Source organism: Telopea speciosissima, chromosome 9 (assembly GCF_018873765.1).
Source record: "Telopea speciosissima isolate NSW1024214 ecotype Mountain lineage chromosome 9, Tspe_v1, whole genome shotgun sequence".
In the NCBI taxonomy this organism is placed as follows: domain Eukaryota; kingdom Viridiplantae; phylum Streptophyta; class Magnoliopsida; order Proteales; family Proteaceae; genus Telopea; species Telopea speciosissima.
The window spans coordinates 39,178,155-39,202,410 of record NC_057924.1 but is presented as its reverse complement, the minus strand read 5'-3'; the positions used below and the strand labels follow the sequence as shown (position 1 = coordinate 39,202,410).

The 24,256-nt window shown below is 41.7% G+C and overlaps 1 protein-coding gene across 2 annotated transcripts; it reads left to right on the top strand.

The window, feature by feature from the left end:
- Positions 1–4,999: 4,999 nt before the first annotated feature.
- LOC122639375 (bidirectional sugar transporter SWEET2-like) lies at positions 5,000–7,427 on the top strand. 2 transcript variants are annotated; one of them, XM_043832211.1, is made up of 6 exons: positions 5,000–5,138; positions 5,867–5,903; positions 6,012–6,228; positions 6,348–6,506; positions 6,660–6,779; positions 6,886–7,427. In XM_043832211.1, the coding sequence occupies exons 1-6, from the start codon at positions 5,078–5,080 to the stop codon at positions 7,000–7,002; spliced, it is 711 nt and encodes a 236-aa protein (XP_043688146.1). In that variant the 5' UTR covers positions 5,000–5,077; the 3' UTR covers positions 7,003–7,427. The 2 variants fall into 2 exon arrangements, with proteins under 2 accessions (XP_043688146.1, XP_043688145.1); XM_043832210.1 differs by having other exon boundaries at positions 5,991–6,228.
- The last annotated feature ends 16,829 nt before the right edge of the window (positions 7,428–24,256 follow it).

The following is a 24,256-nucleotide window of genomic DNA, read 5'->3' as shown; positions in this document are numbered from 1 at the left end:
AGATGAAGGGATTTTCTTAGGATATTCCTCTAAGAGCAAGGCTTACAAATACTTCAATAAAAGATTGGGGAAAGTTGTGGAGAGTTCTAATGTGAAGATTGATGAAAAATTGCCCCACTCTAAACCAGTAGTGTTAGAAGAGCAAAGTTGGAAGAGTTTGATGATGATACGAATGTGAATGATGAAGTTGTGGAAGTTTAGAAGCATGAGGATGCAAACACATATGCTCATGAGACTGACATAGTGATAGAGAGAGATGGAAGACCTAGTTTTGAAAAGTGACAAAAAGTGAATCCTTTAAATCAAGTCATCGGAGATCTTAAAGCAGGCATGCAAACAAGAAAGATGAAGGCCATTACATATTCCCTATTGTCACAGGTGGAACCCAAGTCCATTTATGAAGCAAGCAAAGATGAACATTGGGTTAAAGCCATGAACGAAGAGCATGATCAGATTGAGAAGAACAACACATGGGAGTTAGTTCCCAGATCGACAGACAAGAACATTATTGGCACTAAGTGGGTCTTCAGGAACAAGTTGAATGAAAATGGCCAGGTGATGAGAAATAAAGCCAGACTTGTGTGCAAGGGCTATGCTCAGGTGGAAGGATTAGATTTTGATGAGACTGTTGCACTGGTATGCACTGGTAGAAAGGATGGAATCCATTCGGATGTTTCTAGCTTTAGTTGTATACAAGGACTTCAAGGTATATCAGACGGACACGAAGTCAGCTTTCTTGAATGGTAATCTTGAAGAAGAAGTATATATAGAACAACCACATGGTTTTCAATTTGGAGAGGATCCAGATATGGTTTGTAAACTAAAGAAAGCTCTTTATGGATTGAAGCAAGATCCAGCAGCTTGGTTCTCTAGACTTGATACTTATTTGCATCAGTCAAGATTACGGAAGGGTATGGTTGATAGCAACCTATACGTGATGACAAAGAGCAGTAGTCAATTGATTGTGGCAGTATACTTAGATGATATAATTTTTGGAGGGCACAATGATGAAGTGTGTAGACAGTTTGTAGAGTGCATGAAGAAAGAGTTTGAGATTTCCATGCTCGGAGAACTCTCATACTTTCTGGGATTGCAGGTGAGTCAGCAGCAGAATGGTATTTTCATATGCTAGATGAAGTATACCAAAGAGATGTTGAAGAAATTCCAGATGGAGGATAGTAAACCAATGGGTACGCCCATGGTTGTGGGATGCAAACTGAGTACAGATGATGATTCCCCCTTAGTTGATCAGATAATGTACAGGTCTATGATTGGCAGTTTGTTGTATTTGACAGTAACAAGGTCTGATATTATGCAAGTAGTTTGTATGGTAGCTAGATATTACCAGCCCAAAGGAGACACATCTATTGGCAGTTAAATGAATTTTCAAATATCTTAGGGGTACAATTGACTATGGTTTATGGTATTCCAAGACCTCTAAATTCATTCTCGTGGCATTTTCAAATGCGGATTGGGCAAGTAGTGTGGATGATAGATAGAGCACTAGTGGCGGTGCATTCTATCTTATTCTGTGGCACAGTAAGAAGCAAGAGTCTATTTCATTGTCTATGGTAGAGGCAGAGTATATTGCAGCAGCAGCTTGTTGCACTCAAGTGTTATGGATGAAGAGGCAAGTTGCAAATTATGGCATTGATAGTTCTGAACCGATTCCTATCATGTGTGATAATATGAGTGCAATAAATATTTCAAAGAATCTAGTACAACACTCGAGGATAAAGCACATCGATATCCGATATCACTTCTTGAAGGAGAAAGTCACAACTAATGAGGTGAGATTGGATTTTGTCCCTACATCAGAACAGATAGTCGATATTTTCACAAAACCACTTCCTAAGAAGATTTTTGAACAACTCTGAGATAAACTTGGAGTTGTCACTCCAGTTGCACAATAGGAGGCATGTATAAAGGGGGAGCTTCTGGATAGGGGGAGTTTCCATGATCCTTTGTACTTATTGTCAAAGGGGGAGAAGTTGGTGTGTAAAGAGTTGCCAACAATTTCAAAGAGGGAGATTGTTGGTCAACTGGGTCAACTGAGGTATTCTGGAGTGGTGTTGTCATTGTTGGCAACCTTATTAGCCATATTGGTGATACAGCAGTGGTATTTGGTGAGTTGAAAGAGCTGAAATGGTCAAACAGTCACCTACACAGTAATAAGGGTATTTTGGTCATTTGATAGGTTACAGGCGTACCCATACTTAAAGAACATCATTTAACTGTATATTAAGTCCTTATATGGTGTTTGGCAAAGGGGCGAAGTAGCAGGTGAAGGCTTTGTGCATTAAAAGTTGTGATTTCATAAGTTCATGCAATGGTAATGAATTTAAGGCCATTTTTGGAAGGTTTAATGGAAGTTTTTGATGAAGAACTCTTCATGATAAATGAATGTCATCGAGTCGCGGTTCCAACGCAACTGGTTTTGCATAATTTTAGTATCAGACGAGAAAGTTACAAATGTTTTCGTGTCGATGCACAAAAACAGAGCAAATTTGGTATAAGCAAAAGCTTATATACTTAGCCAAAATTTTGGCTTACATCTTAAGTGTGATTTTGTAAATAGTGGATTACCATTGTTTTGTTAAAACTATAGAATCTTTTGGACAGTTGGATTGGATTCTAGTGGCTAGATTCCGTTTGGAGGACACAGAATGACCAAGGTGACTTTGATGCTGGCGCTAGTACTTTTGTTGGTTGCATGCACCCAGATTTGTGTACTATCACTCCACCATATTAACCTTTTACTGATGTATATGCGGGTGTGGATAATATGTTGACTATGCACCATGATGGATCCATGAGATTCCATTTCAAGGAAAATGGTTGTTTGTAATGTAAAAGCAAAAAGCATATTCCATGGCATATTCTCATCGTAAAAGCAAAACATTAAAGCGTGTTGACATCATGATGATGTCAGCAAAAAGTTGGCTGCAACCAGAATATTTGGCCTCGTTTCATGCAGTTTGTCACGAAGAATCTTTTTAATTTGAAAAGTAGGGGGTGCCCTAGGAATTTTCAAAGGATGCATGTGGTATTGTCAGATATCAAGGGATTCATGGTATGACTCATTAGTTTTATGCCCCTATAGTTATTACAGTTCTGGATATCACCTTTATTCTTATAAATTGGGACTACAGTGCTTCTCCTCAACAAATGCCAGATGAGTGGAGGAGAAGATGAGTGGAGGAGAAGCAATGTAGTCCCAATTTAAAAGAATAAAGGTGATATCCAGAACTGCAATAATTATAGGGGTATAAAACTAATGAGTCATACCATGAAACTTTGGGAGAAAATCATTGAAGTTCACTTAAGAAGGGAAACTGTTAGATCGAAGAACCAATTTGATTTTATGGCAGGGAGATCCACGACAAAAGCTATTTACCTTTTAAGGAGACTTATGAAAATATTTAGAGCTTACAAAAGGAACCTCCATATGATCTTTATTGACCTAGAAAAGGTCTATGATAGAGTCCCTAGAGTGCTCATTTGGCATATCCTAGAGAAGACAAGGAACTCAAGTAACTATGTGGATATAATCAAGGGCATGCATGAGGGCGTGGTGACGAGTATCAAAACTGCAGAGGGCCAAATTAGTGAATTCCCTATTACAATTGGGTTACATCAAGGATCAGTTCTAAACCCCTATTTGTTTGCACTCACAGTGGATGACTTAACCAGACACATTCAAGATGAGGTCCCTTGGTATATGCTTTTTGCTGATGATATTGTTTTGATAGATGAGATAGTGGAAGAGATTAATGCAAAGCTGGAGTTATGGAGATCAAGCTTGGAATCACGAGGCTTTAAGTTAAGTAGAACAAAGACAGAGTATTTGATGTGTAACTTCAGTCAAACCAGGAGAGGTAATGAAGTGTTGAAACTTGAGGAGCGAGAGCTACTACAAAGTGAATGCTTTAGATACTTGGGGTCAACCATTAACAAAGAGGGTGATATAGGGGATGATATTTCTCACAGAATTAAAGTAGGATGGATGAAGTGGAGAGGTACATCGGGAGTGTTATGTGACAAACGCATGCCTAATAAGCTTAAAGGGAAATTCTATATGACAGTTATAAGACTAGCCATGACTTATGGAGCAGAATGCTGGGCAGTTAAGAAGAATAATATAGATAAGATGAGTATAGCAGAGATCATGATGTTGAGAAGGATGTGTGCTAAGACCAGGAGAGATAGAGTAAAGAATGATTATATTAAAACCAAATTGGGAGTTGCACCAATCCAGGACAAGTTTCGTGAGAGCCGCTTGAGGTGGTATGGTCATGTCCAACGGAGACCTATGGGTGCATCGGTAAGGAAGACTGACCAGATTCAATTTGAGGAAGCTAAAAGAGATAGGGGCAAGCCTAAGATGACTATTGGAGAAGTGGTAAGAAAGAATATGCATGTGGTAGGGCTCGATCCTAGTACAACCTCAGATAGAGTTATTTGGAGGACTAGGACCTGTGTAGCCGACCCCTTATAGGGGAATGTTCCTGGGATGTTATTTTGACTTTTTTCTTTTACTTATTTGCTATCCTCCTTTCTTTTACTTCTTGTATTTTTTTTACTGCTCTTATTTCTTTTACTATCTTAACCTCTTTGGATCCATGTAGCCGACTCTATTTAGTTGAGATAAGGTTATGATTGTTGTTATTGTTGTTACATGTGGTATTGTCAAAATCTTAGGGGAGTATGCGAAATATTGGGACGATTTAGGGGGTGGATGTGCATTTAACCCTAAAAAAACAGGGGGTAAAGGCCGCGAAAATAACGAAAGGAAAAGCATCTTTTAATCTGTTTTAGCTCAAATCCTGGGGAATCAGCGAGGATATCCTCATTATTAGAATAATCAGTAAGTGATCGATCACATGAGAGAAACGACAGTCGTGAGCTCTAAGCCTTCGGAGACAATAATATGGAATGTGCCAAATCACTTTTATATTTGTTGATTATTAGTCCCATTTCGTAAACGTGATAGTTGAGAGAGAGAGAGATATTTTGACTTGATTTTGTGGTAGCAGATTGGAATTGGTTTTTGTGTTAAGAGCCATTAAAGCGATTGATGATTACTTCTGGATTTGCTTCCACATATTCAGCTCTCAGCGATGCAGCTGGAATCGCCGGTACTGTTACCCTTCTAATGCTTCATCTCTCTCTCTCTCGCATGAGGTTTTGATTGCTCAAAGTATGATTTCGTTTTACTTCCTTACTTCGTAATGTTTTTTTGGAATGAAACCTATGGTCTCTGCAGCAATTACACTTCTAGGTGCAACATGGTATTCCATTGGAGGTTTCGATTTTGATTCTTAGTGGATTTCATAGTATTTTAGTTACAATATGTGTTGGTTCCCTTGCGGCACTCGAGTCTTTCTAAAAATAGGTCGAACAACCTTATATAATTTAAAGAATGCGGAGTTCTCCCACATGGAATACAGCGGTTCAAAATATGGAAACAGAGGTGGAGAAGAGGAAGACCCAATTCGAGTTGGGAAGTGGGAAATCTGATTTTGACAAGCAATTTGATTTTGGTGCTAAAAGATTGTTGATTGGGTATGTCTTCGTTGATTTACTTAAGAGAAGAAGGAGCGCTTTTGATTTAGAAAATGTCAACGTTTTTCGGAAAACGAACACCTTTTATACACACTGAATTAAGGAGAACTTGCAGAACAGGGAGTTCGTTTCAGATAATTACTGAAAGCCCAACAAGAAGAAAAAGCCCGTCAAAGATTTCTTGCTTGACTCCTCTCCATAATATTACTTCTTTCTTAGTTATTGTGGTCAGGACAAACTTCTTAACTTGGTTGTATAATGCTCAGGGAGAAGCTTTCTAATACCTATTTGTTGACTGCAGGGAATGTGTTCGCATTTGTGTTGTTTCTTTCACCTTTGTAAGTTTTAAACCCACCTCTCGTCTACTTTTTCATCTTGTAAAGATTCAAAAGAAAAGAAAAGAACTCTCAGTCAACGAGCTAAAGAACTTCTGTCTTCTTTGGCAGACCCACATTTAGAAGAATTTTGAGAAACCAATCAACAGAAGAGTTCTCCGGTTTGCCTTATATTTATGCTCTGTCGAGTTGTTTGATCGGCTTCTGGTATGGTGTGCCCATTGTATCACCTGATATTATATTGGTTGCGACTGTCAATTTCATTGGGGCACTTTTCCAGTTTACCTATATAATCATGTTTATTATATATGCTGAGAAACGAAAGAAGGTCTAACTTTTCCTTTTCTATTATTTATCAGCACATGTTGTTGTTGTTCTCATGTTTGTAATTCTATTTGATACTATGAAGATCTGTTTGTTCATATAAACCCTCCATGTTGCTGGCAGGTGAAAATGCTGGGATTTTTGCTCTCAGTTTTAAGCATATTTGCAATTATTGTATTTGTGAGCTTGAGGTTGCTTGATTCTCCTATGCGGCAGATCTTTGTTGGATACTTGAGTGGTGCTTCTCTCATATCCATGTTTGCATCGCCATTGTTTATAATTGTATGTCTATCTAAAATATTACCTCTGCTTTGCTTTCTATATAGCAGTCTTCTGCAGTATGTCCACCTTCTTGGAGATCCTAGATCTGCATTCAAGCTAATGCCCTGATTAATTTGTTTTGGCATTTCTTATATAAAGATTTATTGTTTCTAGAAATTGGTGATCCGAACACGAAGTGTTGAGTTCATGCCATTTTATCTTTCACTGTCAACCTTCTTGATGAGCATATCTTTCTTTGCCTATGGAATCTTTAAGGGTGATCCTTTCATTTATGTAAGCATTCTCTACACCCAAGTTTAGGATTTCCTTCATTTGATGCTCCTTTTAAGTTTATTAATTTGTGCTTTCTAATAATGGTTTTTTGTTTGTTCCACTTCAGGTGCCAAATGGGATTGGATCTGTTCTGGGGTCAGTACAATTAATTTTGTATAGCTATTACAGCAACACATCCAGAGAAGACTCGAGAGAACCCCTGATAACGTCTTTTCATGAATGATAACTCCCAGAGAGGTAAAAGATTGATTTTAGATGCTTTTATTGAGAATTTGAAATCCTTCTATTTTTCTTCTGTGAGGTGGTGCTTGTATTGTATTTTTTTTGCATGGACAAGTTCGAAATCGGATGCTGTAACTGCAACTGGAAACATGTACAATATATTGATTTTCAAATGGAAAGACTCTTATGCAAATAAATGGATGTTTCGGTAATTCCAGAACTGTTTTGGTTCTTTTGGCTTCATCCATAGACACTAGAACAGAAACAGAAAATTTATGAAGGATATGAGGACAAAAGCTGAATGCACTAGAGAGAGGACATTTAGAGAATCAATTAGCATACATTCTTGAAGCCGCTGAAAAATGAAGAAAGAAGAAACATTATGTTCAATACCAGAAGCAATAGCTTGGCTTGTGTCAGTTGATACTTCTGTGATTTGAAGGGCCTGTATCTGGAACTCTGGATCCTTCCCTTGCTCAAAAGCGCTTCTTTATTTTTTTTTTCATAGCATGAGTGTTATAATTGAATATCTCATGCATGATGTATTTTTTAGAACTCACACGATGATTTTTTTTTAATCTATTGTTTTATGGTGTTGTTTTTATTACTAGTATTATTGTTTTTTAATACTTTTTCTTTTTATTTTTTGTGGGAGTGCACTATAGGAAAATCTGAATGCTTAACAGTAGTGGATGAGAACTGAAACGAGGATATGTTCTATGCAATTCGTGTTTTTGAACTTCATTCTCTCTCTCTCTCTCACATATGCTTATGTAAGAAATGGTACATTTAAAGAGCACACATAAAACCAAGGAGAAATCTAAGCTGTCAGACAATGTTTTGAGTTAATATTTGGTGTGCTGACTTACTGTAGATATATACATATATACGAGCACTTTTGATATGTGATCCCACACAGAGAATATTGATGTGTTGTGAAGCAAGTGTGTGTGTGTGTGTGAGAGAGAGAGAGAGAGAGAGAGTAGCCATCAACTTTTTTTCTTTCTTGTTGGCCCAATGCATCCCAATCTGACAGAAGTAGAACACAAATCCTAGATCGCAAGTGGTGTCTATGGACAACATTTGAACACTGTTGTCTTAGCTATGCAAATCAAGTAGCTTGCCCGTCAAATATTTCTGCACTGTCTGCTTGCTGATTTCTGCTGTGTACTTCCCTAAATAGTGCATGACACTTCAGAACTAAACTATACTATATTCAAGACATTTCCAGGATTTGTTGTAATTCTATCAGTTCTGCGGGAATTTCAAGTTGGGAGATAAATTTAGGGGGGAAACCCTGCTTGTTACAGTTAATGTATTTCAGGGCATGTCATCACACATATTGTGTGAAACAGAGAGCTTGTTTGGTGATGTTATAATCTGGGTTTTATTGAGCTCAAAATAAGTGCCCTTTTAACCAGCACCAGATGGAGCACATAAACCATTTCTTCTCTGATTGCAGCTATGAGAAAGTCTGATCATCTGAGTCTTTAGATAACAATAACAATAACAGCATAAGTAGCACCCGATAACTAGAAAACCATTGGGTTGTGTAGAACTGTATAAAAATTGACTTGCGAATCAAGAAAAAATGCTATTTTCTCTGCTACTATTTGACTCCTTTGGCTAGTATACAATTTCCAGATTTTTTAGAACTCATAATCTCTGTTACAGGTAAAATACTCCAACCACTCACAATTAGACACTCGGAGACACGAGAATAGGAAACATAATCCACGAAGTCTCTTGTCTTACTTCCCCGATATAGAAACCTTTTAAACTCCCAAAAGCAAAGGTATACACTCTGACATGGAAGCCTAGAAGATCTACGCTTCAAGCTCCCCATTAAGGGAAGGAATCTTACCAGAACTACAAGATATGGAAGCTTGCCTCAATTAGACTCTCCAAGGATGGTTCCCACTCCTAAAAGGAAACTACTAAATCAACCCGAACGCGTATCAGAGAAGGATCCTCCTCTCCAATCCATGCTATCAAGCCACCAATAGAACTACCCCATAGGGGGCAATGTATGACTTAAGCATCAGAGAGTCATTGCCAGGCACAAGCCCGGCCCTCTCATGGTGTCTTTTCCTTGGTCTTCCACAGATACTTCTTGGAGCGCAGCCCATAACCATGGAAAGTTGGTTTTCTGCTGCAACAGTTGGCACTGTCTGTGGGAACGATTGCAGGGCGATTTCCTGACTACCAGATCCACTGCCGCGACAACCCCTAAACCGGGAGCCTGCACCCAAGTTCCTAATGCAGGAACCTCTATCCAAAATCTTGAAGCAGGAACTTCAATCTAGGTTCCAGAGGTTGGAACACCTGCTCAGGGTAGACGTCGCCATCGGCGTGGAAGAACAACCAGATTGCTTCCTCCTCCAGTTAGGGGGCATGCAACCATGAAGGGAATAGGGAACATACTCATACTCACCAACCCCCGGATCTGAATCAAGGAGAAGATGGACAAAACCTTTAAGGGGGAGCAGATGGGCCACTCCTTGTTGATCCCTTAGGCTAACCGAGCTACAGTAGCTCCTGACTGAATGGACTCAATGCAGATTCAGATTCTAAACCTTGAAAAATTAATGCGAGACGCAGTTTAATGAATTGCTCACGTCTAGTTGTCGCAAAGAAGTTCAATAGAAGTGTCATTAAGCAGTAGCGACAAACCGATTGGACATATACAACCTGCCAGCCCTCCTAGAGGTCGAAGACATCCAAGCAAGTCTTCCATCCGAACGAAGCAAGAACCTTATTTAAGTCATACATGTTGGATATGTGTGTCCATCAAACCCGGTTTATCATGTATTAAACATTTCATATATTTTTGTTTAATATGATGAATATGATCACATGCGATATAAACTTTTAAGTAATGTATGTCCATAATTATTACTTTAAATTGGTAGTCATGGTTGAGTTTGGGTTGGGCAGTCCTTATCATGTTTGTCGCTTTGAGTATGCCGAGACACGTTTGATGTTCAGGAACGAATGCAAGTACACACATGTTGATGTGTGTATTGACGAAGAATCTTATTTTGTCGATTCCCTTATGTATTACTGCTAGATGTAGGCTTGGGATAGACATGTGTCACCAGGACCCAATACCTAAGAGGGCATTGTCACTGCATGATGTGAGTGTATTCTTTGGTTCGCCAATGACTGCGGTCCAAGAGAACTAAAGCCGGTGTTCTGAGAATGCATAAATATTGTGTGAGTGAAAGAGTCACTCGACATGGTCTCCACTGCTTGATTGAGGAACATCAAGGGGAGTTAGTCTGTGGATGGTCGGATTTGAATCAGGATCCTATACCGTTTTGTTAAATGGATATTGCAAAATATATTTTTACGTAAAACGATAACTTATTATTATGCATTTGGTTAAAGAGTTTAATCATGTTTTGCGGATTCCGATCACGTACACAGACGCTCCGATATGGACATGTACCATGGAATGAGGTTTGGCAATACTAGTGTACATGCCCTAGATTCTATGACGATGATGTTGTTTAGTGGAGGGTTTGTGCATATTTCATATGCAGGGGTATTTCTGGGATATAGTAAATATTAATTGATTTATTTGAACTAGTATGGGCTTGATGTCAATTAATTAAAGGTCCATTAATGTTTAAATTAATTAATTAAAATTATTTGCTTTTAGATTCTGCTTATTCACTAATTAGAAGCCCATCACTTAAGCCCATCAGGGTTTCAAGTCAAACAGGAGAGAGAGAGTATCAGACTCTCACTGGGAATGAGGGAGGCTCTTTAGAGCCTCACCTATTTAAGCACACCAGAGGGGGACGGCCAGGGTATTCCAGCCTTCGATGAAATTTCCTGGCTCCCCCTTTAGAAAATTCGTTCCCTGGTACTCTCTCCTCTCTCTCCTTCTCTTTTGCTCTCTTTCTCTCAAGAGCTTTGAGATCTGGTAAGGGTTTTGGAAACCTGGTTTTTCGGATTGGATCCAAGTCTTGGAGAAGAAATTCTGGTTTGGCTTAGGGATCTTCTACTGCATCAAGGAGATCCAGATTAGGGCTTGTTTAATCGGCTCATTAGGAGAAGAACCATTATCTGGAAGAGGTGCAACACTTGAGGCTCAATAGGTTAGCAGATCTTAATGTTTGTTTTATATATTAAGTGTTTTAATTATTTGATAATCATGGGATGTGAAAAAAACCCAAATTGATCTATTTTCCGTTACGCATTTAGGTATGAGATGGTTCCCTCTTTCCATGGGATGGAAAAGAGATGTTTTTTTTTTCTCTTCTTTAGATCCCATAATTTTATGCGACAAGAAAAGAGAGGGTTTGATAAGAAATTTTTATATCAAACCCTAATTGGATTGCACCAGGGTTCCCATGGACAAACATGGAAAACCCTAAAATTCAAATAGGGTGCCCATGGGTCCTAGAAGCAAAACCCTAGTATAATGTTTATTGGTTTCCTAGGGGAACCATAAAGATGATCCCATGGACTGTAGTTTGCCAACAGTGTGGTATCAGAGCCACCTTTCTCACCCTTGGATATCATATAATTAATGTTTGATGTAATTATTGTGTATGAGATGCAATTTTCTTGATTTAAAATATTCTTTGTTGAATATGGTTATGGATGTTTGCACATGGATTGTTAGGGTTGGTTGTTATTTGGTAAGAACCTTCCCATGTGGCACATGGGTGGTTACTAGGTAGTTTTTTTTTTATAACAACCTTGCCATGTGCACATGGGTGGTTATGGTTGTTGTAACAACCTCTCCATCATGTAAGATGATAAAAATCTTATTTATTTATTTAGAATTTTTATCATGGTGTAGACATTGAAATTTTGTCACCACCCCTGGCGATGATGACAACGGGACACGGACGAGGAACATTGCACCATTTTCCCCCGAAAAGCCCAAGAAAACAAGGCCTATAGGTCTAGACATGCCCAAAACACCAAAGAAGCCCATTTAAGGCCCAAAAAGTAGGAGGAATGGTCTACACTGACCACGGCACCGTGGATAGTCCTCCACGGCACCGTGGAAGCCTCCCCCCACAGCGTGGCAATAAACCACGCCATCGTGGGGGGCTGCGGCTAACGTCATCCACGGCGCTGTGGAGAACTTATCCGACACCGTGAGAAGTGGGGTACCCGGGGTCCCCTTCCCCTCATTTGATGGATTCTAAGGGTAGGGAGACCCTTTCAGCCTGTTTTTAACCCCTTTTGTCCTCATTTCCCCTCTTGTGAGTGCCTGTTTGAGCAGCATTCCTGAGTTATGGGTAGATCCATCGATTACCCATTCAGGTGAAGAACAATTTCGTTCTAGTCCAATCGTTATTCCGTCTATATACGGATAACGAAACTTCTTCTTCTATAGCCGTTATTCTGTCTGTTTACAGATAACAAAAGATACATCCAGAGAATTGTTACTCTGTTCAAAGAACTGGTGTTAATCCACCCATCCGTCTCTGCCTAAGCCAGGGGATCGCCAAGATTCGAGGAATATTTGTATAAAGGTATAATTATTGCATTTTTATCGTTACAATGTAGTCTTTCGTGTTTTTTCGTTTCAATATACATAGTGTAAATATGAGTAGCATGTACATTACATAGCCCTATGTCATAAAGAGAGAATATTCGTTATTCCAGCATCTATAACGGAAAGACCGGTTTTTGTCGAGCAAGATGGGTTCCTAACACCTTCCCATGCTTGTAACCTGATCACTTACCCGAATCTCTGACCAAACCATATGGAATCTCATAGCCCGTTTCCATTCATAACGGATAGGGCTACACCCATTGGGTCCTAGGCCCTAACCCTAGGTGGCGACTCCTCATTTGTTTTAACATTCTTATGAAGCATGACCCCTACCCCATGATGATGTGTCAAAATGATACCCCCATAATAACTGACCAATAATTTGTCGCCATAAGGCTGAGGAAACCTCGTCATCGGGGACCGCAGTACTTATAATGGCGATTCCACTGGAGAATGTAGTGGGTAAACACCCACTTGAGGTCAAGCTTTCTAAAATAGATGCTAACAATAAATGCAAGAATATTCTCTCCAATTCTATGTGAAAACCTGTGTGGCTAACTTTTCTTTATACTAACTACATCATACATAGTACTCGAAGCGAAATCAAACGACGAGGATACTCCCTGTCGTACCTTTACCCCCCGGGAGGTGAGGTACGTCATACTAAGTACTCTGAGATTGGATGATAGCCACTTCCTACACCACTTTCGTGCACATACACGGCATGGGAACACATTTATCCTGTGGTAGCCGCTGGATCCCATGAGTAGTCATGGGTAATTCGCGACGAAGCCACAACCCTTGATTTTTACTATACGAGTTTAGGATCACCAGCGAGGGTAATCACTAGTGTGCTGTGGGGTGCTTTAGCCACTCAAAAAAGGCAGTAGCATGGTTACTTTGAGATTGTGTGACCTACTCTCCAGGTATATTAAAAGAACCACATACCCATGACTGGCGCAAGTGACAGGTATATTGGTTCTGTCAAGGGTGACCTTTTTCTATCCCGTCAGCCTGCCCATTGCACGCATCATGTAGGAAAATAGACCATATATGATTAGGATACGACAAAAACCAACCCTTGTTAGCTTGAAGAAAACCTGAGTTTAAGGTCACCTGATGATTGATTTAGCTTCAATATGAGGTTCCCCCCCCCCTGAGGTAGGGAATTCCATGGTCCCGTGATAGTTCCTCGAAGTAAGATGGAAGTCCACTCCTATTTAATGGAACCCAACATATCCTTTGAAAATGGGGCATCTCATATTAATCCAAGATACAATCATCAGAAACCTGAAACTAGGCTTCTTTGTTTCTGTATTTATGATGTTTCAGCGATGATGGCCTACGAAGTACGGTTTGAGAGAACTTCTACAATGTTGAAAATTCTGATGACAACTTCGATTACGTGAGTCAAAATAAAATACAAAAAAATAAGAAAAAGAAAGAATAATCCTAATTTGTTTGATATTTGAGTTTTTTTAAATAAAAATTCACTCTTAGTATCTAAACTAGGATTTCTTTTTCTCGTAGAGGCACAATTCAATACCTGAAAAAGCCACTCTCGCCAGTCTGGACTCGACAAGATGGAAGGTTGATCTGGGCCAGTCCATTGTCCTTCTCAAGTTCCCCATCTTCTTCCCATTCCTCCAATTCATCGGTTGAGATATCACTTGAGAGTGACATGGATCCAATGGACGATCACCTATCTGAGATTCACGTGGAGCACCAAGTAGAGAGGTTGCAAATAGATATGGCAGAAATGCGACAACTCATGGCACAATTGGTGCAGTCAGTCCATGAAATTTCCAAAGGGGGTCCGTACCTAGATCCGTTGAACAAGAAGTAAGAAGAACTACCTCTGCAACCACCAAAACTCCGGTCACCATACTGGTGGAAGAAGGAGATGACAGTCGATCTTCAGATCCCCCTGGAACTGAAAGGGAAAAGAAAATGAGAGAAAAGGTTGAAGAGCTTGAGGTGACCGCCAAAGACAAGAGTAAAGAAAAAGATGAAGAAGAATTGGTGTTCTTCCCCAAAGGGAAAATCCCTGAAGATTTCAAGTGGAAGTTGGACAAGTTCAACGGATCAGGCGATCCTAGAGCTCACCTCAAGATCTTCGCTACCATTGCTAGGTCTTGGGGACTTATGGAAAATCAGATGGGACAGGCCTTTCAGTATTCCCTGGTGGGATCCACGTTGAGATGGTTGACTCAACTGGATCATACCCAAACCCAATCATGGGCATCTGTGGTAAAGGCCTTTACAAAGTAGTATTTATATAATATCGAGATGGACATCACTAGAAGGGAGCTGGAGACTTTGAGACAAGAGTCAAATGAAGAATTTTTGAATTTCATCATGAGATTCAGGGAGATGGCTGCAAAGATGTGGAATCGTCCTACAGAAGAGGAATACGTGGAGATCTTGCTTGAAAACTTGTATGGTGAGTATCATGAAAAGATATACTACAAAAACATCAAGACCTTCAATGCACTCATGACCATTAGGAAGAAGATTGAAGATAAGATCTTCAAAAAGAAACAAGCACAAGGTGTAACCCGAGAGGCCATGGGAACTTATTCTGAGAAGAAAAACTCAAAAGCAAAAGGAGAGAATGCAACGGGAACAAGCCGCCAAACGGCGAAAGTATAGATGGTGACTGCAGGGACCCCACCGCTTGTGATCCAGGCAGAGCCAGAACCTCCTAAAAGAGTTTTCAATTTCGGAGGAATGACGCCAAGACTGTTGTTCATTAAGCTCAAAAAGGAAAGAATGATTGATTCAGTCCCCCCTAAACATGTGGACCTAAACAATCTGCCTGCATGAAATAAGCCCAATCTCTATTTTCATTATCATGACCCAAAGGGGCATCATACTGATAGGTGCATATTCCTCAAGCATGCGATTCAAGACATGATCGACAATGGCAAGATCGAACTCCAAACTAAGCAACAACCAAATGTGGCTGCAAATCCTTTGCCAGCTCACAGAGTGAATGCGTAGCAAGAGGATTCCAAACAAGGGGATCCCACCCTTTTGATCAAGTCAATCTGAAGAAAGTTGAAATTGATGGATGCACGTGTCTACAGGGCAAATTTAGCAAAGAGGCACAAAGGGAAGAAGAAGTGTTTGGTTCGGGAAGAGACCTCCCAAGTAGTAAATCATTAAGATTCCCCTTTTTATCATCCTAGGTCCCCAGGCGCTACGTGGATAGAATCTCCGACACTATCATGGAGAATGCCTTAGCTACTGCTGAAAGGGACTTACTCCCCTGAATCATCATCAGGATCAGTAAATATGTTGAAAGAGGAAGGACTAGTCATGGATCCAACAACATTGATCCGGCCTACCTTATGGTATCTAAGGAAGGATGACTAGGCCCGACAAAGAAGAGCTGAGAGGATGCAAGTTTGCATCCATTGTGCTAGGACAAACTGTAACGGGAGTATCTGAACAGGCGGATAGTTGTGTGACCGTGGCAGGGGGATGACATCAATAGTCGGCTCCAAAAGTTGGATTTTCTAGAGAATGGTTTGGAAAGACTCAACCCAGGGGCACCCTTACAAAAATATGAGTTCTCAGCATTTGAAATTTGCTGCCGAATTCAAGAACAAGGGACTCCTAAAAAGGAAAGTACGAATGACATCAAGCATGTAACACCAAAGCTTCTCAAAGCTGTGTCAGCGTTGGCCATAGGACAGTCTCTATCAGAAGAAGTCTCTCTTATCCCCATAGGAGGAGACACAGATGACAATATAGAAAGTGAGGAAGAAGCTGGTACCATGGAGATCTATGAAGAATGGATGGAGTTTGCTGAAGAGAAAATGTAGCCCAAATTTTCCAAAGAAGAATTCCCCACGACGTGGCAGGTAAACAATGTCAGAGATGATGATGGTAATGATCCAACCAACCTCATCCAACCAATTCTATTGAGTGACGATGAAAGCAGAGATGATAAGGAGATAACATCCCCTGAAGCCCCTAGAGAAGAATGGACTATGTCTAGAGAGGATTTTGGTCAGTGGAGCATGAGTATTTTCTACCAAGTAGCAGACATACTGGATGTCACCACTAATACTCAAGAAATTCTTTACAAGGCCACTTCCCTATTTTCGAATTTGGTATGCTATAATTTTGCAGCACGGTATGAGCAGCTAATAATGCCAGATGAAAATGACATACTTGCTCGGACTCTCCATGAATTAAAGAATATGGCTTGGCTAGCCAATGCTCTAGTACAAGATCTATTCGGAGTTCCCCCTGAAAATCATGCACTCTTCTCACATACTCTCCCTTACCCCGAACCCCCAAGGAGAAGCAAAGGATGGGAAGCATGGGTCAACGACATCAATTTGGGAGATCCCTACGTTGACCCAACTGACAACATCCACCCCATGGAAATTGATGATGAAGAGGAATCAGGTGAAGAAGGCTCATCCGAAGAAGATGAGGGCAAACAGGAATTTGAACCCAGAGAATCAAATGATGAAGAACTAGAACAAGAAGAAGATTCTGAAGGAGAGGATTCTGAAGAAGAGGAGTCTTATCGGCCAACGACTCGTCTTGACAAGTATGAGAACATTTGCGGGCCAATTGTACCTAGTGATAGGTATAGAGGGTGTTTAATGAAAAGAATATAGACACATTCAAAACCCCTAGGCTATTTTCCCCAAAATAGTGAGAAAATCTCGGATTTGGCTTGTTTCCTTCAAGCCCTAGTATAGTTCGGTGTTGTGGGTGTTGGTGTAAAGGGAAGCATATTGATTAACACTACATGACCTTTTTTATTATGCCTTACATAATCTATACAATGCTTTACAATGATAAAAAGGAAGAAATGAAGAAATATCCAAAAACCTAGAAAGCTAAGAAACGGAAAAAAATCTGGAAAACAGAGAAAGAAGAAGGGAGAAACATACCTGTAGGAGCCTTGGAGGTGTGGAACGATCGTGTATGGACTCCCAAATGTAAGGATTTGGGGCGGAAGTTCGAACGGACTTGCCTCCTCTCTTCTTGGGTTCTAGGTTCAGTTTAACACAAAAAGCCAAATGAGTTTGAAAACCCGCGGGCTGAGCGACTTATAAAATTGCTTAAACGGACCCAAGCATTGGGCCTCCCGTTCGAAAATCCGTTGAGTATACTGGTTGAGCAAATAGAGGTTTTGGCCAGAACAGATTTAGCCAAAGGACCCAGATTCTATGCCTTCGTTGGAAAATCTGTTCAGGGCATTTTTGTTCCCTCCCTCTCAGGATGTTATTTTCTGAGAACGGATTATCCAACAGACCCATATGACATGAATCAGTTCGAAAATCCGTTCCAAATTTTAAGGGATGAAATGGCGACCGGATTCACGAACGGACCCATGGGGTCTGCCTCCATTCGTCCTAAGACTTGATTTTTTACTGTTTCTTTCCCTATTCACTGGATGTGTCCTTCCCCCGTGCCTCTTCTTGTTTCATACCTTGATTGTGAGCATACGTTCCTATTGAAGGATGCTTTATTGTTCTTGAATGCTTTGATTGTGTTGACCATGCACGATGGCATGAATTTTTCCCTTTCGACAGGTAACCACTATGGTCAATACTCATAACTAGAACCATTCCCCTCCTAGGGATGACACCGGTGATGTTTTCGATCCGGCCTTACCTGTGCCGCCTCCAATTAACAATAACATGGATATTGCCGCATTGTTGGGAAACATGCTATGGGCTATGCAGCGAGAGCATTGAGAGGCGTAGCAAGAACATCGCACCTTCATGCAAAACATGACCAATCAACTCTAAGAGATTGTCAGGGAAAGGCAACAGGTACCTCCCTTGGTGCACGAGAACCCAGCTCCTATAGTTGCTACCGCACCTGTTATTTCTCCTCCGGCCCCTGCTACTGTCGGAGTCCGTTGCTGCAAGCGGTGCTAATTCCTCCCCCTGCTCCAGAAGCTCCTCAAGTCCAAAATGTGGTACCAACTTGGGCAGATGCCTCCACACTCTCGGAGAAATTCCAGAAGCATCGCCCTCCTACCTTCTACAAGATGGCTCATGATTCTATGTTCCCGGCCACATGGATTTGGGATCTAGAAAGGATCTTTGAAGTATTACAATGTAATGACACCGACAAGATCAGGTGTGCCACTTACCTGCTCCGAGGCGACGCCGATGCTTGGTGGCATTCCTCTAAGGAAAACTTTTGGGCAAAGTATCCTAATGCGACTTGGGCGCAGTTCACATAGGTCTTCCTCGAGAACTACTTTCTACGAAACTTTCGCGATAAGAAAGAAGCCGAGTTTATGAACCTCATTCAAGGGTCTAAGTCGGTCCTTGAATATCAACAGACCTTTGAGGATCATTTCTATTTTGCTCCAAAGCACATAAAGACTGAGGAGGTCAAAACAAGGAAGTTCAAGAGAGGATTGAGGGCCAATCTTAGTACTTCTATGGTGCTGCATAAGTACCCTACTTATGCAGAGGTGGTCCAGGCCCCCAATGTCATCGAGGACCAACAAAGGGAGAACTACAGGGCCATACAAGTTGGCAAGAGACCCATGTCTTCTTATGATTCCCAAGGGCCTAGCAAGTTCCAGAAGAAGGGACCCTACACGGCTGCATCCCTTATTCAGTCCCACAGATTTGATGCGGCCCAAGCACCCAAGACTACACCGAGTTCTCACTATGGGACTCAGACCCTCATATGCTACAATTGTAAGGAGTCCGACCACATGATCAAGGATTGCCCGCATCCACATCAAACAAGTTCATGGCCAATTGTGTCTTCTAAGGCACCCCAAGCAAAGGCAACCGTTCACTCTCTTCTTCCCTCTCCAGCCAACAAAACCCATGGGCGAGTGTACTCTATTACTAATGAAGAAGCTTAGGCTGATCCTGGTGCCATCACACGTATCGCGCTCGACTATTCAGAAGTGCTTCCTTTTATGTTGTGGTTGTTATGATTGGTTGTTTGGTGTTTGTCAGGTATGATGTCTATTTGTTCCCTACCTGCTTACATGTTGTTTGACTCAGGGGCGTCATATTTTTTTATATCCCCTTCATTTGTCGAGAAGTTACCTATCAAACCAGCAAGTATGGTGCAAAAACTGAGTCAGTACACCGACGGGTAGTAAGGTCGAGCTCGACAGAATTTTTAGTTCTTATCCAGTACGAGTGTGTGACCATGGGCTAGAGGCTAGTTTGATAATCCTTGACATGAAGGACTTTGACATAATCCTAGGAATGGATTGGTTGTCCACTCATGGAGCCACCCTAATCTATGTAGAGAGGAAAGTCCATTTTACGGCAAGGGAAGACAAAGAATTTGTGTTCAAAGGCAACAAACGTGAGAAGCCCAAGAAGGCCATCATCTCCGCTCTCCAAGTCCAAAAGTTGATGGCAGAGGGTTGTCTATGTTATCTGGTCTCCGTGGTAGACACCGAAGCAAGGGTTATTCCTATGGACAAGATAGGTGTGGTGAGAGACCTCACACAGTTACCACAGGATCGAGAGACGGAATTCATGATAGACCTAGTACCTGGCGCTGCCCCAGTGTCTAAGGCTCCCTACAAGATGACCCCCATAGAGTTAAAGGAGCTACAAGAACAACTTAATGACCTGTTGAAGAAAGGCTTCATTAGACCCAGTGTTTCATCATGGGGTACACCTATGTTGTTTGTGAAGAAGAAGGACAGTAGTATGTGGATGTGCATTGGCTACCGTGAACTCAACAAACTTACAATCAAGAGCCGATATATGTTGCCTAGGATCGATGACTTATTCGATCAACTACAAGGTGCTAAGATGTTCTCAAAGATCAACCTCTGGTCGGGGTATCATTAGTTGAAGATCAGGGGTAGTGACATCAACAAGACAACATTCAGATCTCGTTACGGTTACTCTGAATTCTTGGTTATGTCTTTCGGATTGACCAATGCCCCAGTAGCCTTCATGGAGTTGATGAACCGGGTCTTCCAGACAAGTATATTATCGTCTTCATTGATGACATCCTGGTCTACTCCAAAAGTGAAGAAGAGCATGCATACCACCTTCGTCTCATACTGTAGAATTTGAGAGAGAAGCAACTGTACGCCAAATTCAGTAAATGTGCGTTTTGGCAGCAACAGGTGGCGTTCCTAGGACACCTTGTCTCTGCTAAGGGTATTGAAGTAGACCCCGACAAGGTGAAGTCTGTAGTTGATTAGGAGACACCCAAGAGTGTGGTAGGCATTCGCAGCTTCTTGGGTCTGGCTGGCTACTACAGAAGATTCATTGAGAACTTCTCAAGGATTTCAGCTCCTATGACTCGACTGACCTGGAAGGGAGTGAAGTTCGAGTGGTCCGATGCTTATGAGAAGAGCTTCCAGGAGTTGAAGCGTGGCTAATTTCTGCTCCGGTACTCACCATTCCAAATGGTACTGGAAGGATGGTAGTTTATAGTGATGCATCAAAGATGGGCCTTGGTTGCGTTCTAATGCAAGATGGGAAGGTAATAGCCTATGTTTCTCGACAGCTAAAAGACTATGAGAAGAATTATCCGACCCACGACTTGGAACTCGCTGCTATGGTTTTTGCTCTGAAAATTTGGAGACATTATGTGTATGGTAAAAAGAGCGAGATCTACAATAATCACAAGAGTCTCAAGTACTTTTTCACGCAAAAGGAACTTAACATGAGACAGAGGTGATGGTTAGAGCTAATGAAGGACTATGATTGCACCATCCACTACCATCCTAGTAAAGCGAATGTAGTGGCGGATGCCCTTAGTCGAAAATCCCAAACCTTGTCCTTAGCATCTTTGGCTGTCACTAAGGAACTTGTTGCAAAAGCAAGGAGGAAGGATCTGGAATTAGTGGTAGAGGGGGTTACCCTATCTTTAGCAGCCTTATCGGTACAGTCGACATTGCTGGAAAAGATTCAATCCACCCTGGCCTCCGATGAAAATTTTTGGGAGATTATGGAAGCTATTTAAGGAGATACACAACGAGATCTAGATTTTACATTGATCGAGGGTGGTGTTCTCATGTTTAGGGATCAGTTGTGTGTTTCCAAAGATGATCAGCTGAGGAAAGAGGTTTTGTCAGAAGCCCATGACTCTCCTTATTCAATCCATCCAGGTTGTGCAAAGACGTACAGAGACTTAAAAGGGCACTACTGGTGGAATGAAGAGAGATGTAGTTGAATTTGTGGCTAGGTGTCTCACTTATCAACAAGTGAAGGCAGATAGGCAGCAGACCCATGGCCTTTTACAGTCATTGCCCATGCCGGAATGGAAGTGGGAGCATGTTACTATAGACTTCATCACTGGGTTGCCCCGTACACCCAGAGGTGTTGATGCCATATGGGTCATCGTGGACAGATTGACAAAGACAGCTCATTTCATCCCCATTAAGATCCCCTATTCGATGTATAAGCTAGCTCGCTTGTATATTGATAATGTGGTTCGCTTGCATGGAGTCCCAGTTAGCATCATCTCGGACCATGATCCCAGGTTCACATCCAAATTCTGGGGAGGATTCTAGAAAACTATGGGTACCTTATTGAGTTTTAGTATGACCTTCCATCCGTAGACGGATGGACAGTCGAAGAGGACCATACCGACATTAGAAAACATGCTCCGAGCCTATGCCATTGACATGCAGGGCAGCTGGGATGAGCATATCTCGTTCATTGAGTTTGTCTATAACAATAGTCACCAAGCTACCATATGGCACCGTTTAAAGCTCAATATGGGAAGAAATGTCGAACACCTTTGTACTGGGACGAAGTAGGTGAGCGATGTATCCTTGGGCCCGAGTTGATCCGAGCGACATGTGAGAAGGTGGACTTGATTCGTGAACGAATCAAGGCTGCCCAGTCTAGACAAAAGGGCTATGCAGACCAAAGAAGAAAGGAATTAGAATTTTCCTTCGGTGACAAGGTGTTCCTCAAAGTGTCGCCCACCAAAGGTGTGATGCGGTTCAGCAAGAAGGGGAAGCTGAGTCCAAGGTTTATTAGGCCTTATGAGATTCTTGCAAGAGTCGGGCCGGTGGCATATCGATTGACACTTCCTCCATCCTTAGAGGGCGTGCATGATGTCTTCCACGTGTCAATGTTGCGAAAATACGTTCATGACCCAAGTTATGTCCTATCGCAAGCACCACCAGAACTTGCAGCTGATATGTCTTACAAAGAGCAGCCTGAGTAGATTCTAGACAGTAAGGTGGTAAATCTTCGCAACCGACCCATTCACTATATAAAGATGAAATGGTGCAACCATCCGGAGGAAGAAGCATCTTAGGAAGCTAAAGTGGAGATGCGGGCAACGTATCCTTCCCTTAGTTTCTTACAAGGTATGCCAAATTTCGAGAACAAAATTTCTTATAAGATGGGGGAAATGTTATACCCGCACCCCCACCTGAGATTTCTAATTAATTATTAACCTTTTCCTCATGACGTGTAGATACTGTTGCCTTGTATGCCAGTGAACTGTTCTCAATGGTGGTCAAGCCTAGTTACAAGATCATCGATCAGTTCACAGGTTTGCCTATTGAAGAAAGGTTCCTTAATCGGGATTGGGGGAGATTCGTCGATGGTGACTTCGTCGACTATCCTCCTAGTACGAGCCCCAGGAGCGAAGAGTACCAGAAGACTTTTTCTGTGTCGCCACATTTAGACAATTCGCTCAGTGATGAACTTAGCATCACGGTTTGGAAACTTTTTGGAATCACGAAGGACACGCCGTGGCGATCGAGGGGTAAGTTACTGACCTTAAGTGTGCTTGTGCATCCTCCTCTCTATGACCTTGAGGTGTGGGTCTACGTCCTGAGGCCTCCTTGTATGTTCCTGGCCTTTCAGCTGCAACGGATTTACTAACAGACCCACTGCTGGTGAGTCCGTCCGATAATCCATTCATGCTGATTGGTCTGTTGTGTGTTTCCTTCGTGTGGGGCCCATGTACCCGTGTCCCAGATACGATAACCATGCTCCCGGACATAGTGGGACCTCCCCTTAACCTATTCTATGTTGTTGGGCCATGGTTATGAGCCCACAAGGCCAAAATATGTTTTAATGTGTTTCTTGTACCTTGAAGGCCGAAGCTAAACAAGCCTTAAGTGGCTACTTTCTATAAATAGAACCTAAGCCATTCATTGGATATTTACTATCTACACCAACCCAAGACCGAGCATTCAAGAGGAGGAGAAAGAAGAGAAGGGAAGAAAGAGTGTGGAGGAGGGAGGGACTTGCCACCATTGGCTTCACACCTTGTTTAGGTAAGCACTCTTACCACCTCTATCTCCTTCTTTTCTCCCCCAATTAAAAGCTTGGGATTAATGGTGACCTAGGGTTCCATTGAGACCAAGGCTGAGCTCAAGGCCTTATGGTAGTCCATGTTTGAGCTATTAGTCCCCATCTCAAGCCCCAAGAACTACATCTAAGCAACCCAAGTGGCTGTCCTACAATCCCTATGACCTAACCTCAAGACATGGACTTTGGAAGGATTCCAATCCTTCCATTCTTAAGACCGAGCTTAGGAGAGATCACGGTGACCCTACTGGATATAGGGACGACCCTTTCTAAGCCCTAAGACCATAGGAGAACTAAGCATTTGGGTTGGAAAGCAAACAACTTAAGGAATTCGTATGCTGGTTCGAATGGATTCACAAACAGACCCAAGCATTGGGCCTCTGTTAGAAAATCTGTTCAGCCTTTAATGGTTTAAAAACTTAACTTTGGCCTTAACGGATTCACTAATGGACCCGTCCTGCCTC

What these genes read in the sequence shown, in the direction of transcription:
- LOC122639375 (XM_043832210.1), top strand. Translation starts at nt 5,078, where the DNA reads ATGATTACTTCTGGATTTGCTTCCACATATTCAGCTCTCAGCGATGCA. An exon ending in CGATGCAGCTGGAATCGCCG is followed by an intron (nt 5,139 to 5,866) that starts GTACTGTTACCC and finishes TGTTGACTGCAG; the next exon opens with GGAATGTGTTCGCATTTGTG. An exon ending in GTGTTGTTTCTTTCACCTTT is followed by an intron (nt 5,904 to 5,990) that starts GTAAGTTTTAAA and finishes AACGAGCTAAAG; the next exon opens with AACTTCTGTCTTCTTTGGCA.